At 38.0% G+C, this 18,577-nt stretch overlaps 1 protein-coding gene across 14 annotated transcripts in view; it reads left to right on the forward strand.

Annotated features, from left to right (window-relative positions):
* LOC123629928 (putative coiled-coil domain-containing protein 144C) overlaps window positions 1-18,577 on the forward strand; it is a 23,115-nt gene continuing 4,538 nt past the window's right edge. The window contains exons 1-9 of one of the 14 annotated variants that reach the window (XR_006732387.1): window positions 1-212; window positions 3,244-3,466; window positions 5,831-5,873; window positions 7,593-7,797; window positions 7,940-7,966; window positions 16,559-16,740; window positions 16,936-17,053; window positions 18,030-18,262; window positions 18,363-18,453. Coding sequence is in view for 6 of the 14 variants with exons in the window: in XM_045539290.1 (XP_045395246.1) it covers window positions 76-212; window positions 3,244-3,466; window positions 5,831-5,873; window positions 7,593-7,696 (507 nt within the window). In the remaining 8 variants the exon portion in view is untranslated. Of the gene's footprint in view, window positions 213-3,243; window positions 3,467-5,830; window positions 5,874-7,107; window positions 7,224-7,592; window positions 7,798-7,939; window positions 7,967-16,425; window positions 16,513-16,558; window positions 16,741-16,935; window positions 17,054-18,029; window positions 18,454-18,577 lie in introns of those variants that run through there. The other 13 variants (XR_006732386.1, XR_006732383.1, XR_006732384.1 and 10 more) reach the window with 13 other exon arrangements.

Consider the following 18,577-nt stretch of genomic DNA (forward strand, 5'->3'; position numbering starts at 1 on the left):
GCAGCATCGGAAGAATACAGACGACAGTTGAGAGAGAATCATCTGGCTGCAATAAGCAGTCAGAGGGAATTCAGAATGAATAATCTTGAATCCCAAGTCTCCAATATGACAACTGCTCCAGAAGATTTTCATTGTATTGAACTGGAAAAATATAAACACTTCTATCAATTAGAGTTAGAAGACAGAAAATACTTGCCAAAGAAACTAAAAATGTAAGTCAAAATATGGAATGGAAAATAAGTTAAGATCATTAATTTGCCTTGAAAGCACGCCTTTTACTAAGACAGGTTCATGAGATTAGTGGGAAGTGAAAGCTAGCTAGATAATATAATTTTGGAAAATTATATTAATAAATAAACTTGCCTTTAAAATGGGAGTGCAGGACAGTTTACATCTCTCCCTCTTTTCTTGTTTTATCTGGCTTTGTTTCTCCTTAATAGTCTCACGTAGTTAACCTGACCTGATAGTCCTTGAGCTAAGTATTTTGGAAGCTTTATGATTTAGAGAGGGATACTGTCATAAAACTGCTTGTCACCATCCCCCTAAATGAAAATATTAATGAGTTTGACTCCTTTTTGGAAGACTACAGCCCGAACCAAATAGCCAAGTACTGCAACTACTTTTGGTGCATTCTGGCACTCAGTAAATTATCTTGTTTATATTGGTTTACCAAAAATAATAATTTCTACATTTTCTTTTTTTTTTATTTATTCAGGATGTTATGGGGGTACAAACATTTTGGTTACTGAAAGGGTGAATGAATGACCTAAAGGACACATTTCACACACAGGTTATGTGAGAGCAATGTGGCTGGTTTATTCACCCGGGTGTGGGTGGGCTGAGTCAGAAGTGTCAACACAGAAGGGAGTTCAATCAGGTTTTTTATAAACCGGGATAGCCGACCCCCTCCCACCAGCTGTGTTCAGTTCTTTGTTTCTGGGCCACACTGGCAGGTGGAGAATTGCTTCCTGCTATGGGCAGCAGAGGACAGTGGGCACAACAGTTGTTTGTAGTACATTTTTCTTAAAATGACCAAGTCCTATGGCCCCTTTCCCCAGTCGCATCCATCCTTCTGTTCTGGCATAGTCCTTATCAGGAGACCTAGGGAGGGATAGCTTTGGTCTACATCAGGGAGGGAGCGGGAAGGAATGCTGGCTGCAACTGTCTGATCTACAAAGTCCGGGGTCTCCCCAGACTGCTGTGGCTATTGTTTTATGAGCCTAAGCTTTGCATTAACCACATTCTGTCCTATACATCCTTTTTGGGTTTCTACCTGTAATAAACCTAACAGTTGCATACAATACTGTTTGCCCTGCCCAAGCTTGGGCTACAAGCATGTCCCTTCCCCATACAGTGTACTCTGCTTCCATTAGTTGTGGGTTTACCCTCTACCCTTCCCCCCGACCAGCACCCACTCAGTATTACTACCATGTGAACACCATAGTGTTGGTCAGTTAGTACCAATTTGATGGCGAGTACATGTGGTGCATGTTTTCAACCCTTGTGATACCTCACATCAAAGGACGGGCTCGATCTCTGTCCAGGATAATATAAGAGGTGCAAGGCTCTTTCAGACATCAGCCTAGGCAAAAAATTTATGAAGAAGAACCCCAAAGCAATCACAGCATCAACAAAAATAAACAAATGGGACCTGATCAAATTAAAAAACTTTTGCACAGCCAAGGAAACTATCATTAGCGTGAATAGACAACCTGCAGAATGGGAGAAAATATTTGCTTTCTACACATCTGATAAAGGGCTGATAATAAGAATCTATATAGAACTTAAGAAAACAACAAGAAACAATCAACCCCATCAATACATGGGCAAAGGACAGGAACAGAAACTTTTCAAAAGAAGACAGAATAATGGCCAGCAAATATAAAAAAGTGCTCAATATTTCTACTCATTAGGCAAATGCAACTCAAAACTACAACGAGATATTACCTAACTCCAGTGAGAATGGCCCTTATCAAAAAGTTCCAAAACAACAAATGCTGGCCTGGATACGGAGAGATAGGAACACTTTTTACACTGCTGGTGGGACTGCCAATTAGCACAACCCCTGTGGAAAGTAATTTGGAGATACCTCAAAGAGCTAAAAGTAGAAATACCATTTGAGCCAGTAATCCCACTACTGGGCATCTAAACAAAGGAAAAAAAGATGTTCTAGGGCCAGGCATGGTGGCTTCCACCTGTAATGCTAGGACTCTGGGAGACCGGGGCAGGTGGATCATTTGAGCTCAGAAGTTTGAGACTGAGCAATAGCCTGAGCGAGAGCAAGACCCTGTCTCTACTAAAAACACAAAGAAATTATCTGGACAACTAAACATAGACAGAAAAAATTAGCCAGACATGGTGGCACATGCCTGTTGTCCCAGCTATTCAGGAGGCTGAGGCAGAAGGATTGCTTCAGCCCAAGAGTTTGAGGTTGCTGCGAGCTAGGCTGATGCCATGGCACTCTAGCCTGGGCAACAGAGTGAGACTTTGTCTCAGAAAACAAACAAACAAACAAAAAGACATTCTTTCATAAAGACATCTGCACTCCAATGTTTATAGCAGCACAATTCACAATTGCAAAGATGTGGAAATAACCCAAATGCACATCAATACATGAGTGGATTAGTAAAATTTCAGATATGTAACTATGGAATACTACTAATCTACCTTTTCATAGGGATAATCATTTTGTTGTGTGTATTTAAGGAGTATAAAATGATGTTTTGATATGTTTGTACATAGTGAAATAGCCATTATATTGCACCAAACTGATAAATTCACATTGTTCATTTTCACTTACTATTCCTTTCAATACAAGTGTTTCTTATGGCATCCACAAGAATCTTATAAATAGAGCCATTGCAGAAGGCAGCAATTATTACTTGTTAAGCCATACATTGCTGCATCATTGATAGACATTTCTCTACCCTCCTTACTTTATTTAAATTACTTCTTTTTTAGCAATTCCCCTAGGAATATGAATATATATATATATACACACACACATACACACATACACACACACACACACACACACACACACACACACACTCACTTCTTTGGAACAATTGTGAAAGCGTAACTGCACAGAGTAGGCATGCTTTGACACATCTTCAAAGTTAAAACACTATTTACTGGGAAGTTCCATTTACTCTTATGGTCACTTTTTGAAAATGTAATCATTTAGGAATCATTTAAGAAAAAATGAAATACTAAACATTTGTCTTTTTGCAATCTTCACAGAGCTACTGAGAGGCCAGCAGCGTTCAGTAGCAGTCTTGTTGCAGAGACACAGGAGACCAGAAGTTTCTCTGGCCCTTGTACAATGAGCACAGAGTCAGCTTCTGCTGGAACTGTTGTTGATGGGTTAGGTCTTCACAGAGAATTTCCTGGAAGAGAATACTCACTGTTTTCTTCTTCCTGCCCATGGACTTTAGATACCAGCTTGAAGAATAACTTGAGTGAGGTTAGTTATATGATCTTCTTTCCTTTGGGTTTCAGATTTCTGATATAATTACTGTTTTTAGTTTGGTGAAATACTGAGTTGTTTAAATGACCTATGCATGATTAGTAACGGTTATAATTATCTGCGTTAATAAAGAGAGGAAAGAGAAAGTTTTCTATTTTCTTAAATTCCCTGCAGCTCTCATTTTCAAGAGATACCCAGATAGTAATGTTATTCAATACATGTAAGTAAAATGACACATTTTAGATTTGTTTAAAGGCTGCATTTAAGTTAGATGTTAGAGATTGAATTTTCTGTAATAACAGGAAGTATATTGAGAGGTCCTTTGGCTTCCTTCCAATTGATTTTAGTTTGGCTGTGGTTGTGGTTCATAACACTTTTGAAGTTTTCCTCTACCATCTCAAAGTTTCCACCCTTAGTCACAAGGGAATGATTGGCATCCAAACACTTAACCACATCTGGATATTTATTATTTATAGCAGTCCAAGAGAGGTAAGTTTTATGAATTAAATAAACCTGTAGTACTACAAAGATTAACTTCTCTTTTTAAATTAAAAGATTTGTCATTTCCTTACATAAAAGTACATGTTTAATTGCTAAGGTAATTACAGCCTTTTAATCTCAAATTTTGTAAAATTTGCCTATTGGTGGGCAATTGCACAGCACTTTTTAGTTAAATGAGGCATGTACTTGAACTTTTAAAATGGCATTCACTTTTGTCTCTCTATCTTGCCATCACTTGAATGATTGATGACTAAGATGGAAAATCTATCAAGACATTTTGCTGTCTTTTTTCCTTCTATAATCTGTGCCAGGCACTGTATTGCCCTTCAGGCGACAACAATTCTGAATTTCTAGTAAGGGAAATATGAGGAAAATGTGTGATTTAAGGGGAAAGTAAGAATAAAATGAAAGAGTCTTTTAAAACATTTAATATTTGACAGTCTCACTTGTCAATATAGATAAAATCACTCAAGCCTCCCACCAGCCAGGACAAAACTAGAAGCATCAATACTCCAGACCCTTTTCCTAAGCCTCTGGGTGCCCCTCCCAGAGCAGCTCCCTTGCTGGGATCTGGGTCCGTCCCTTTCCCTTCTGAGCTTTCATATGTAACCTGGGAAAAGATTATTACATTAATAGGCCCTTATTTCAAGTCACGTTGCGATGTACATTTTACATAGTGTTTATTAATGGTAACGTAAGATTCTGTTGATAAAGCCTTCTCCCTTTATCTGGTATTGAGTTGTACTTTTACAACACCTGGCTGGTAATACTGTTATCAGATTATTCATTTGTTCATGCCTTTCTATGGTGGTGTTCTCACAAAAGTGTTCTGGAAAACAGTCTCTCAAAATACTGGGAAAAGTGTTAGTCAGACATTTGTGAAGGCATCAGATGTCATATTATGATTATCACCACAATATATTTATTAGCTTGAATATACTCTTTCAGGCCCCGTTTTGGGCATTTAGAGGGAGAATACCTTTTATACAAAGGAGTTAAACAAGAATCCTCTATATGAGAACATTTACAATACATTAATAGTTAGAAATGTTTTCACACATTTTTAGAAATAACTAAAAATTGCAACTATAAGCAGCCAGATGTTTCCAAAACCTGGTACTAATTTCTGAAAAGAAATAAAAATTACAATTCATGAGCTATATATTTTTGACCTCTTTTCTAATTCTAGAACATCGTGAATCAAAGAAACTAAGTTTGAAAACTGGCTCTAACCTATATTTATCCTTATTTCAAGCAAATTTTGGGAGATCTTAGTGTTCATATGACAAAATGTCAGTCATAAGACAGGCAGCACAATATTTTTACCTAATCTTAGCCAGTAGAATATTCACATGACATTATGACAGTGCCATTTTCTTCATGTGTGTATTCATGATTCTGTGCTAAAGTGTTAGTAGCATAGAACATACTTTAATATTTTAGTTTTATTAGAAGTGGAAAATAAAAATTTTATTTTAAGGAAAAATCAATTACAGTGAAAAAACCTCATCATGTTTTATAAAGGGTAGAGTTTTTCTAAGAATTTCAAAGTAACACATTCATGTGAAAATGTGATTTGAATTGTCCAACCTTTGTACTGATAAGAGAAAATGTCACCCTTTTTGGAGTCATGTATATTCAGTAGACCAATATTAATTGTACTTTTTTATTAGATGATTGTAGACAGCATCACACATACACACTCTGTTATCTAAATGTGAAATAAATAGGAATTTTATTTTATTATGTGATTATTTCTCTATTTAAGCAATCCTCAAGTTAAGTCTAGTCTCTCTAGCAATGCCATGAAAATGTCTCTGGTTTACCTGAAGATTATAAATAATATTTGACTTATTTCAGATGCAGCAGGAGTTGGAAGAAATAACTGTAGGACTAGAAGTAGGTATGCTGTCAAATTTTATGAATTAAATTGAGAGTAATGATTTGATTTCTGAAATCCACTGTAAGTAAGAAGTGGCATCCCTCTCTATTATTTGGTTAATAGATACTACATTAAATATTTCCTCTTACATGAATCTAGTGAAAGATGTGAAAACACTAACATTCATACTGAACAGTATACTTATGCTTCATGATTTCATTATCATATTCCATAGCTTCAGAGAAATCTCATGAAATTTATGTTTTGTTTTGTTATTTTCTGGATCTGCACTTTATTCACTCTACCATCCCTATGAACCTATTCATGCGTCAGGCAGCACACTGGAACTATTCTCAGAAAACGAAGGCATCATCAGCTTTCTACGTTTATGATAATGATTTAAGGCCAAAACCCCCAGACTCATCTAGTGACACTAAGCCAAGCAATTATAGTTCATAAGCAGTCACTTGACCTGTGACCTTTTAAATCCATCATCTACTTTTTCACTGGCATACTTTTGCCCTCAGAAAAGGTTCCATATTTCTTAGCATGGAAACATCACCCACATCAATGTGGTTCTTGTCAATTTTTTCAACTTCATATCTTGCCACATACCCTACACTGCCCCTCTGTTCTAGCATCTCAAAAACTAGACTACTTAGAATTCCACAATGTACCTCCTCACGGCCACCTGTTTTCCTTTACTTCTTCCCTCTATCTGATAATTGTCCCTCAGCTATCAAGTTATGTATCACTCCTACCAAAAAGTGTACTCTACTGATAGAAAACTTGGACAGATGGCCCTTGTCTGTGTTAAAAGAGTGCCCATTTTATACTTGTTATGGTCTCTCTGACTCTGCAGGGTGTTCCCTGCTTCTCCTCTTTGCATATTACAGTATACGATTGTTGAGGTCGGTCATGTGGACTGTGTCATCTTCACCTTGTCATTCCAGTGCTTGTCATAGTTCCTTCGCATGTGGTTGTTGAATGAGTGAAGGGAGCTGAGAAAACCACATGCTGAACCACAATGATAATTAATTTAATGTGCAACTATGGGCAATAATATTTAATATAATAATAATAATATGATAATATAATATTAATATTACAATACGAGTTTTGTATTGCCTGTTTACATATATATTTATCATTCTTATTAACACCAATAATGTTCTTGCCTCTTTCTTACTAGCTTACACTTATTTCCTACAAAATCTTTTAGGTAAAGAATATAATTCTTTACTTTTATTTCCAGGTGCTGCTGGATACGGTCCTCTAGAAGAGTTTCTCCTCTAGGATACATTAATGAGTCAAGTCTAAATGAATATATTCTTTGGAAGGCATCTCAACAATATATGCCAATTTTTTTTTTAATTATATGATGTGAAAGACTTTTAATTGGATCTTGCCAATGAAAGCCAATTTTATATCCTCAAACTGTCAAAGTGTGAGCTCTTTCAATAACCAAACACGCAAGTTTTCATGAATACTTTAGTGAAGTTACTTGATTTCTCATTCGTCTTTTACCATTTTCATCACTATACATAATGATAAATTTACATTTAGACAGACATCATTTTGGTTCAGGTACTGTGGTCATTGTCAATGTTTGGAGGTGTTACAATTGTTACAGTGCCATCAGACTTATGTAATTTTAATTTTCAGCACAGATTTATATGGCTCTTTCTTCCTAGAGACAAAAAGTTTGCCTAACTCTTTTGATTTTTTCTGTTCATTCAGATTTAGATCATGTGTGTTTTGACAAGTGTATCACAGAAGTGATCCTGTGGATCTTCTCTTTGCATCCTAACATGGGATCTACATCTGATTTGTCTTATTCCTGATGATGTTAGCATTGACCGCTAATGGTGGTATCTGCTGTGTTTGAGATTTGACTTGCTGAATGAGCCAAGCATAGTACCTGAAATAAATCTAACTCAGTCAGGTGTGTAATTCTTTTCACACTAACCTTACTTGCTTCAATTTCCTCATATTTTGGTGCAGATCTTATTTCTAAATTAGTGACATCCTTTGGTCTGTTGTTCTCTTTTTTTCTTTTGCTGTCTTTGTCTGGTTTTGATGTGAAGGTGATACTGGCTTTATAAAACTATTTGGTAAGTAATTGTCTTCTTCAATTTTTTAGGAGAGTTTGTATAACCCTGGTGTTAATTCCTTGAATGTTGGTTAAAATTCTCCAGTGAAACCCTCTAGGCCTAGAGACTTTGGGGAGAGGGAGCTGTTTTATTCCAAATGCCATTTGTTTCTTAAATAGTTACGGAGCTATTCAGGTTATCTATTTAATATTGGCTCAGTTTGGATAATTTGTGGTTCTTGAGAAATTGCTCCATTTGTTATACATAGTTAAGTTGATGAGCATGACATTTTTTGTAGCATTCATTAGTTATCATTTTAATGGCTGTAACATTTGCCTTTTTTGCTGCTCATGTCTGATATTAGTGATCTGTATCTTCTCTGTTTTTATCTTTCTCGGTCTTGTCAGATTTTTGTTGATTTTATTTATTTTTTTAAAGAACTAGCTACTTCTTTTCTTGATTTCTTATTATTTTCCTGGTTTTTCATATAATTATTTTTCTTCTTATATTCACTATTTCCTCGTCATTCTTATTTTCAGTTTCTCTTGCTCTTTTTTAGTTTCTTAAACTAGGACTATTGATTTGAACTTTTCCTTTTTTAATAATGTAGGTACTTAGTGCAATAAATGTCATCTTCAGCACTGTTTAAGTGGCGTTCACATAATTTCATTAGTTATATTTTTATTTTCATCCAGTTTCATGTATTCTATATTCCTTTCAGCTTTCTTCTTAGACCCATGGCTTTCTTTGATGGGTACTATTTAATTCTCAACTGTTTGGAGAATTTCTGTTACCTTTCTCATTAATTTCCAGGTGTATTCAATTATTTTAAGTGAACGTACTTGTATGATTTCAATGGTTTTAAATTTCTTGAAGTTTATTTTGTGACTTAGAATATGGATTATTTTTGTGAATTCATCATGGATTATTGGAAAAAAAGTTTCATCTGCTATTATTGGGTGGACTGTTCTATGACTACCCACTTGTGGGGGCTGAGAGTGTTATTCACTTGTTCTACGCCTGTGCTGATCTTCTGTCTGTAGATTACTAGAGTGGGGTGGTGAAGTCCTCAGGTAAAATTGTGCATTTATCTGTTTCTCTTTTTAGTTCTGTCAGTTTGTACTCCATGTGTACAGAGGCCATATTGTGTACACATTTAAACAGCTCTTATGTCTTTCTTGTTTGTTGGCCTTTCCATTATTGTGTGATGTACCTCTTTATGTCTAGTAATTGTTTTTGCTCTGAAGTCTACTTTATCTCATATTAACATAGCCATATTAGTTTTTAAAGAGAACTGAGGTTGTGTAGTTTATCACTTCCATCCTTTTACATTCGCTGTAACTATGCTGTTAAATTTGAAGTGCGTTCATTAACAGGCAGCATAAATTTTGTTGAATCATGCTCTTTCCCCCTCCACTTTGGTATTGTCTTTTAATTGACACATGCCCACTATTTGCATTCAAGGGAATTGTTATATGCTTAAGGGTCAGGTGTGTGCTACTATTTGATTTGTTTTCTGTTTGTTAATTATCTTGCTCTTTCCTCTGCATCTCTTTCCTTACCCTCCTGTTGGATACTTCAGGAGTTTTAGGATTAGATATTGATTTTTTTACAGTGTTTTTGATAATATATCTTTTATAATTTTCTTAGTGGTGACTTTAATTATTATTATACATGCACAACTTATCAGAGTCCACTGGTGTGGATGTTTTACCATTTGAAGTGAAATGTAGAAACCTTATTTCCATTTAGCTTCCTTCAGCTTTTTACTTTTTAAAATGGAATGGTGCTAAGTGACGCCCCTGTTGCACTGGATGCCACATCAAATATCATTCAAAAACGTATGGGAAGAAGCATATTTTATCCTCCCCTATTTTCCCATTCTGATGTTCTTCTTTTTGAGGTTCCAAGCATTCTTCTGATACCAGCTCCTTTCTGTTTAGAGAACTCACTCTATACATTGGTAAGAGGAGGTTTGCTAAGCACAACTTGTCTTAGTTTCCTCCATCTGAGGATGCCTTCATTTGCCCTTCCTTTCTGAGTGTGAATTTTGCTGGATGCAGATTTAGTGGCTGATAGTTCTTTTCTTTCAGCAATTTAAAAATGTTAGGCCTCTTCCTCCCATCCTCCATGGTTTTGAATGAGAAATCTGTCATTTGAATCCATATCTCTCCATCAGTCTACATCATTTCTCTTGGGCATGCTTTGAAGAGTTTTTATCTGTCTTCATTTTTCAGTTTTCAGAAGGTTTTAAAGGACATGTCTTGATCTGGACTTCTTTGGGTTTATCTTATGTAGAATTCACTTAGATACTTGAATCTGTAGGGTTTTGTCTGCCAAATTTGTGATATTTTCAGATATTACTTCATTGAATATTTTTTTCAGTCCTACTGTCTCTTTCGACTTTCTTTTTTTCCCTGGGTCTCTGATGGTACAGATGCTGTCTGATGGGTCCCCACGGCTGTCTTGTTTGTTCTGTTTTATATCTGTTTTTTTCTTTATTGTTCAAAATAGGGAAATTCTATTGATTTGCTTTGAAGTTCATTTATTCTATCTTCTCCCTTTTACTATTGAGTTTATCCCCCAAATTTTAACTTAGTTATTATAGTTTTAAAATCTACAATTTCCATTTGGTTCCTTGTTTTTATTTTGTATGTCGGAGTATTATAGGGTTACAAAGGCTTTGATTACATAATTGCCTTTGCACTGTCCCAAAACAGTGCCCATTCACTAGGGAGTATGTACCATAGTCACTATTTGTGGATTTACCTAATCCCTCTTCCCCATTCCTACCTGCTCAACACCCTATCAATGTTTCTTCCCATATGTGCACATTAGTGTTGATCATTTGGTACGAATTTAATGGTGAGTGCCTGTGGTGTTTTTCCATTCTTATGATATTTCACTTAAAAAAATGGACTCTAGCTCCATCCAATATAATAGAATAGGTAGTTAATCATTTTTAATTTTTTTATACGGCTGACTAGTACTCCACGGTACACATCTGCCACATTTTTTAAATCTGCTCATGTATTGATGGGCACTTGTATTGTTTTCATATTTTTGCAGTTGTGAACCATCCTGCTATAAACATTCAAGTGCAGATGTCTTTTTCATAGAATATCTTTTCCTTTGGGTAGATGCCCAATAGTGGGACTGCTGGATCAAATGATAGTTCTACTTTTAGTTCTCTGAGTTATCACTATGGTACTTTCCATAGAGGGTAGTGTCAGTTTCCAGTCCCAGCAGTAGTATATGAGTGTTCCTATCTCTTGGTATCCACACCAACATTCGTTGTTTTGGGACTTTTTGATAAAAGCCGTTCTCACTGGAGTTAAGTGATATCTCATAGTGGTTTTTATTTGCATGTCCCTGAGGATAAGAGATGTTCACCACTTTTTAAAGATGTGTGTTGGCCATTAGTCTGCCATTAGTATTTTCTTTTGAAAAGTTTCTGTTCATGTCATTGACCACTTTGTATGGATTTGTTTGATGAGTTCCATATAGATTCTGGTTATCAGCCCTTTATTGGATGTGTAGCATGTGAATATTTTCTCCCATTCTCTAGATTGTCTGTTTGCTCTCATGGGAGTTTCCTTGGCTGTGCAGAACCTTGTTAATTTGATAAGGTCCCATTTGTTTGTTTTCACTGATGCCATGATTGCTTTTGGGGTCTTCTTTATTAATTCTTTGCCTAGGCTGATGTCTGTGAGAGTTTTTCCAACATTTTCTCCTAGAATTCTTAAGGTTTCATGCCTTAGGTGTAAGTCTGTAATCCATTGTGAATTGATTTTTGTGAGAGGCAAAAAGGGCAGTTCCTGTTTGAGTCTTCTGCAAGTGGCTATCCAAATTTCCTAGTACCACTTATTGAATAGGTATTCTTTTCCCCACTGTGTGTATGTTTCTTGTTTATCAAAGAGCAGATAGCTCTATCTGGATGGTTTTGTATCTGGGTTTTTAGTCCTGTTCCACTGGTCTATGTCTCTGTTCTTGTGCAAGTACCATGCTGTTTTGGATACTCTAGCCTTGTAGGATAGCTTGAAGACTGCTAAATTGGTGCCTTCCATTTTTTTCTTTATGCTTAAGGTTGCTTTTTCTATACGGGGGTCTTCTCTTTTTTGATATAAAGTGTTCATTTATTTTTTTGAGATATGCAAAAAACGTTGTTGGTATTGTAATAGAGATTGCATTGAATCTGTAGATCAGTTTGAGCAGTATGACCATGAGCATGGTGTGGCTTTCCATCTGTTTATGTCCTCTGCTATTTCCTCGCTCAGTGTTTTGTAGTTCTCCCTGTAGAGGTCTTTCACCAGCTTAGGTGAATATATTCCTGGGTATTTTATTTACCTTGTTGCCATTGTGAAAAGTATGGAGTCTTTGATTTGGATCTCTGTTTGACTGTTGTTTGCGTATATGAATGCTACCAATTTATGTACATTAATCTTGTAACCTGAGACTTTGCTGAACTTATCAATTGCAATAATCTCTTGGCTGAATCTTTGGGGTCTAGATAAAATATCATATTGTCAGCAAAGCACAGTAGTTTGACATCTTCTGCCCCCATTTGTATTGGCTTGCTTTCTTTCTCTTATCTAATTGCCCTGGCTAGGAACCCAAGCACTATGTTGAACAGAACTGGTGATAGAAGGCAATATTGTTTGGTTCCAGTTCTGAGCAGGAAATCTTTCAAATTTTCCTCATGCTGTATAATGTTGGCAGAGAATTTATCCTATACGGCTTTTATCATTTTGGGGTAAGTCCCATCTATGCTTATTTTGTTAAGCGTTCTTATCATAAAAGTGTTCCAAATTTTATCAAATGCTTTCTGTGCATCTACTGCGAGGATCATATGGTCTTAGCTTACACTTCTGTTTATGTGGTGAATTACATTTATAGGTTTGTGTATGTTGAAACATCCCTGCATTTTTGGGATGAAGCCCTCTTAATCATGATAGATTATTTATTTGATGAGTAGTTGAATTAGATTTGCTAGGATTTTCTTGACATTTTTTGAATGTATATTCATAATGGATATTGGTCTGTAATTTTCTATTTTTGGCAAGTCCTTTCATGGCTTTGGGATCAGAGTGATGTTGGCTTTGTAAACTGTGTTGGGGAGGAATCCTACCTTCTCAATATTGTGGAATAATTTCTGCTGTATAGGCACCAGTTCTTCTTCGTAGGTCTGATAAAATTAAGCTGTGAGGCCGTCTGGTCTGAGACTTTTATTTTTAGGAAAGTTTTTATTGCTGCTTCAATTTCAGTACTTGATATTGGTCTGTTCAGGAATTCTATTTCTTCCTGATTGAGCCTAGGGAAGCATTGTCATTCTAAGAATTTGTCCATTTCCTCCACACTTACAAGTTTACCTGCATAGACATTTTCATAGTATTCATACATGATATTATGTATTTCCATGGTATGAGTTGTAATTTCTCCTTTTTCATTCCTGACTGAGCTTATTAGCACCCTGACTTTTGTGCTTCTGGTTCTAGTGAGGATCTTGCCAATCTAGTCAGGATCATGCCAATTTTCTTTTCTTTTCAAAGAATGAACTTTCTGTTTCATAAATCTTTTGTATAGGTCTTTTATTATTGATTTCATTTAGTTCTGCTGTGATCCTTCTTATTTCTTTTCATCTGTCGGGTTTGGAATTGGTTTGCTCATCCTTTTCCAGTTCTTTGAGATGATTCATTAGATTGTTGGTTTGTGATCTTTCTGTATTTTAGAAAAAAGAATGTATGACTATAATTTTCCTCTCAGGATTGCAGTAGCTGTGTCCCACAGATTTTTGATAACTTGTGTCCCTGTTATCATTTAGGTCAAAGAATCTTTTGATTTCCATCTTAATTTCCTCCTTGACCTGAGTATCATTCAGAAGTATGTTGTTTTGTTTCCATGAATTTGTGTAGAGATGATTGTTTCTGTTGGAGCTGATTTCTAATTTTATTCCATTGTGGTCTGAGTGGATACATGGTATAATTTGCATTTTTTAAAAAAAATTGTTGAGACATGTTTTATTGCTTAGGATATAGTGAAGCTTAGAGAATGTCCCAGTAGCTGATGAGAAGAATGTATACTCAGCAGTTTTTGGGTAAAATGTTCTGTAAATGTCTGTTAGGATCATTTCTCATAGAGTTCACTTTAAGTCCATTGTTTCTTTGTTTATATTTTATTTGGAGGATTTGTTCTGTTCTGTGAAAGGGGTTTTGAAGACCCCAGTTATTATGGTGCTGCCATTTATCATTTTGCTTAGATGAAGTAGTATTTGCTTCATGAATATGAGTGCAGCTCTGTTGACCATGTAAATATTTAGAATTGTTATGTCTTCTTGTTGAATTGTTCCTTTTACCATTATATTATGACCATCTTTGTCTTTCATTACTTTTGTTGATTTGAAGACTAAGTTATTCGATATGAGAGCTGCTACAACAGCTTTGTTTTGGTTTTCCTTTCCATGGAATATTGTTTTCCATGTCTTCAGTTTGAGTCTGAATGAGTCTTTGTGAGTTAGATGTATTTCCTGAGGATAGATGTTACTTGGCATATGTATATGTATTCATTCACCTAATTTATGTCTCTTCAGTGGGCAGTTCAAGTCATTCATATTTATTGAAATATTTGATAAGTGGGTCGGATCTGTTCATCCTGTTGATTAGATTTCTGTTGCTTTGTTTTATCTCTGTGCCATTGTGGTATCTGGCCTTTAACCTTTAGCTTTTGGGTAATTTTACACTGATGAGTTCTATTGTGCTGATCCATGACTAATGCAGTTCTGAGTACTTCCTGCATGGCAGGTCTTGTCTTGAACAACTCCCTCAGAGATTGCTTATCTGAGAACAATTTTATTTCTCCATCATATATGAAACTTAGTTCTCCAGGATACAAAATTCTAGTTGGGCCTTATTTCCTTTGAGAAGAGTGAGAATAGAGCCCCAGTTGTAAGGTGTCACTTGAGCAGTCTGCAGTTAGTGTGATGTGTTTCCCTGGGTAAGCTACTTACTGCTTTCCCCTTACAGCTCATAAGAGCACCTCTGTCATGTTTAATTTCTCCACTCTGATGACTATGTGTTGTGTTTTCCTCTTCATCATGGCTCCGCCAGGGGTCCTAGGAGGTTCTTGTACCTGGATATCTAGAATTCTAGCAAGGTCAAGGAAATTTTCCTCAATCATTCACTCAATTAAATTATCTAACCGTTGTGTATTTTCTTCTGCCCCCTCAGGAATGCCTATGATTCCTATGTTAGGCCTCTTATCATAGTTCCATATTTTTGTATGCTTTGTTTATTTCCCTTATTTCTCTGTTCTCTCTCTGTGACTGACTGATTTAATTGAAAGGTGGTATCATCAAGCTCTGGGATTCTTTCTTCTGCCTGACCTAACCTGTTCTTAAGGCTTCTTACTGTGTTTTGTAATTCCTTGAATGAATTTTTCATCTCCAGAAGTTCTGTTTGATTTTTCTTTAATACTTGAACTGCTTTAGTGAATTTTTCATTCATTTCCTGCACTTTGGTTTCTTTTGTGTGTTGTATTTCCATATTTTATTGAATTGCATTGAGGTTTCTTACAATCCATGCTCAAAACTATTCACCAGTCATTTCAGTGTTATGATTTTGGTTGGTATCCATTGCTAGAGTGCTGGTGAAGCCTTTCCTGGGTGTTCTTTAGCTTTTATTTTCCATACTTCTAGAGTTCTTTTGCTGATTCTTTCTCATATGGAGCAATTTTTACCTCTTTGGAGGTAAAACCTTTCGATTTTCTTTTGTTTCCATAATGACATATACCAAGTTTAATATCTGAGCCCTGAGGTCATGCTTCTGTGTGAGAACTGACCACACCCTGTATGGTGAGTCAGTAAATGTAGTAAAAGGGCATGTAAACTGACCTCCCTATCCGTAGGTGTTGCTTGCTGGGAAGAACAAGCTTCAGTGTTGTTTTTGGTTCCTGTGACCTCGTCTAGTTACTCAGAAGAACTCTAGTGTCCCAGGTGGTGGGTGGGGCTCTGGAACTGGCAGGTGTGTCCTTATTTTACACTTCAGCAGGTCCAGGTAGGGAGTGAGGCTGGGTGTGGCTTGGTTTCGTGAACCTGCACTAAAATTCCACAGAAGTTTTAGCAGGGGTCAAATTTCTGCTACCTGCCTTTGGGCAAAGCTGCCAGGGATGGGCTGAAGTAGGGCCTACTGAGCCAGAAAGTCTGTGTGTGGAGGCAGGGCTGTCTGAGACCCTGAATCAGGTAGTCTGGAACAAACTTCACTTCTTTCCACCCTCCCCTATTCTGTGGTTTCTTCCAAGCCTCTGCTGGCAGGCAGGACCTCAAGCCAGCCTTGTTGTACTATGACTGTGATGGGGACTGAGAGTTTCCCTGTCCAGGATCCCAGCCAGAGCTGGGAATGGGGCCCTTCTGGGGGAGGAGGGGTGCCCCCACATGTACACCATAGGTGTGAACCCAAACTGCACTCTCTCCCAATCTGCCCCTGCAGGCATCCACAGCTCATGAGAATTATTCACAAATATCCCCTCTTGCCCCTGGGTTTTGTGATTGGGACCTGAGTGTACTGGATCTGACATGTGGGCCCAATCCTCTGGGCCCTGGAGATCAATCCCTGAACATAGCAGGGAGAAGCATACTGTTCCCAAGTCCCTCCTGGGATGCTCAAGCTGGATCAATGTCCCTCCACTTCGGGCTGTGTCCCACTCTGCTGAAGTCACCAGCAACAGTACCAGGAATGGCCAGCAGGCAGTGCACTCACAGTCCAAGCACCTCTTTTTTCTGCTACAGGACCTCCAGAGAAAAGGTATGAGCTCCATTCCCTGTGGGAGCCTCTGTGTGGTGGCTCAATTTTTTCTCTCAGTAGCCATGGGAGGGGGAGGGGAAGGGAAGAAAAAGAGTCTAGGTGGAGGAAAGTCCACTCTCTGGTCTTCTTCAAACCTCTCTCTGGGAGGCAGTCCACACAGAATGACGGGTGTGTGGAATCACTCTCATCATCCAGGACCCACTGCACTCATGTGGCTCCTGCAGTCTGGGCCAGAGTTGATAAATGTCTGTGTTGGGATGAGGAAGATGGAACCGGAATGTTTGGGGCACCCTGGTGAAGACAAAGGCAGCAGGTGTGTCAAAAAGCAATGTGGAATCTCCCATCTTGCTTGGGTCTGTGCGGCATGAGATGCACTAAGCGGTGCTGGGAGTCTGGTGCCCTTTTTGAAAGCAGCTCTCCACTCACTGGGAGCAGCGTTGTCTGGGCTTGTGTCAACAGAATGTCTCTCCAGCACCTCAGGAGCCCAGGAAAAGTCTGAGATACAAGGGAGGGGTATGGTACTGGATCCAGGTACCCTTCCGCCTGGACTCCTAGCCTCACTGGGCTTAATTCCCATCGATGCCTTTCTCCTTCCAGTCTTGCTCTTCCTCCTCTTCCCCTGCAGTCTCCTGTGGGTTCAGGAACCCTTCCTTAAGCCCCCTTTCTGATCTACATTTGTCTGTCTGTTTTTTCTCTTTCATCTAAAACTTCTCCTTCTATAGAGATGCTCTGGCTGGTGGTGCCTTCGGTCCACCGTCTTACCCCCCATAACCATTTGGTTGTTTCTCATAACTTCTTTTCCTTTCCTGAAATTTTTAAGGTTTTCATTTGTTTCCAGACAATTCCTAATTGCTTATTGGCATGACCTCACTCAGTCTCATTGTAGCTGGGGCAGCGTAGAGGTTCAGTTGCCTGCTGGGCCCTGCTGACAACAGAAGTATGGGAAATGGAAGTGCTGATTAGCCTGGACTCTACTATCTTGTCAGTGTGTTGATTCTGGCTTGCAGTGGTGACTCAGCTTCCTACTTGTCTCCAGTGACTCCAGGGTAGGGAAGGTGACACTCACCTTGCCTCTCAGTGTGTGGGACTCTTTCTTATTGAGTTGAGGTGGAGGCTCAGCTTCCTACTGAACTCCAGTGCCATCAGGGCTTCACAGATGACACTAGCTCTGCTTCACACTGTCTTGGTAAATCTTTTGCATGCTGGGTGGGTGTGGGGGCTCAGGTTCCCTCTGGACCCCATTGATACTACATTGCCAAGGGAACTGTAAAATTATTTCCTTTTGTCAGGCAGGGGATGGAGAACAGCTTCCTACTTTGTCTGTTGCTACCACTCCAAAGTGAAAATCATAATGCCTACTTTTGCCAGATGGGAAATAGAAGATGAGCTCCTTCGTTGGTGCCAGTAATACCAGCAGGCAAGAACATCAGAGCACGGCTGCTTCTGTTCAGTGGATATGAAGTAGATAATCTGCTCCCCGATGGACTCCACTGAAACCATCCTGGTATTTCATTGCAGTTGGGTGGGTATTGCCAGCAAGGTTTTCTGCTGTTAGACCATTCTTTTCCAATCCTTTGGTTGGGAGAGCAGGCTTCTTGTTTTGTTTTGTCTGTGCCACTTAGTGGTCCTGATTGGAGGCTTCCGCAGCACTCTCTCCAGAGCATATGGGAAGAAATTGAGGACCCAAGGAGCTCATCATTGTGTTATTCCCCAGTAACTGCACCTTCTTTTCACCTTTCAGATGCTGAGGCTTCTCCAACTTGGCTAGATCCAGATTTGTATTGTCTTAAAGTTAAAATTTGTGTGTGTGTGTGTTTGTGTATTTGATTCCTTTTTA

Source organism: Lemur catta, unplaced genomic scaffold, assembly GCF_020740605.2.
Source record: "Lemur catta isolate mLemCat1 unplaced genomic scaffold, mLemCat1.pri scaffold_63_ctg1, whole genome shotgun sequence".
NCBI lineage: Eukaryota > Metazoa > Chordata > Mammalia > Primates > Lemuridae > Lemur > Lemur catta.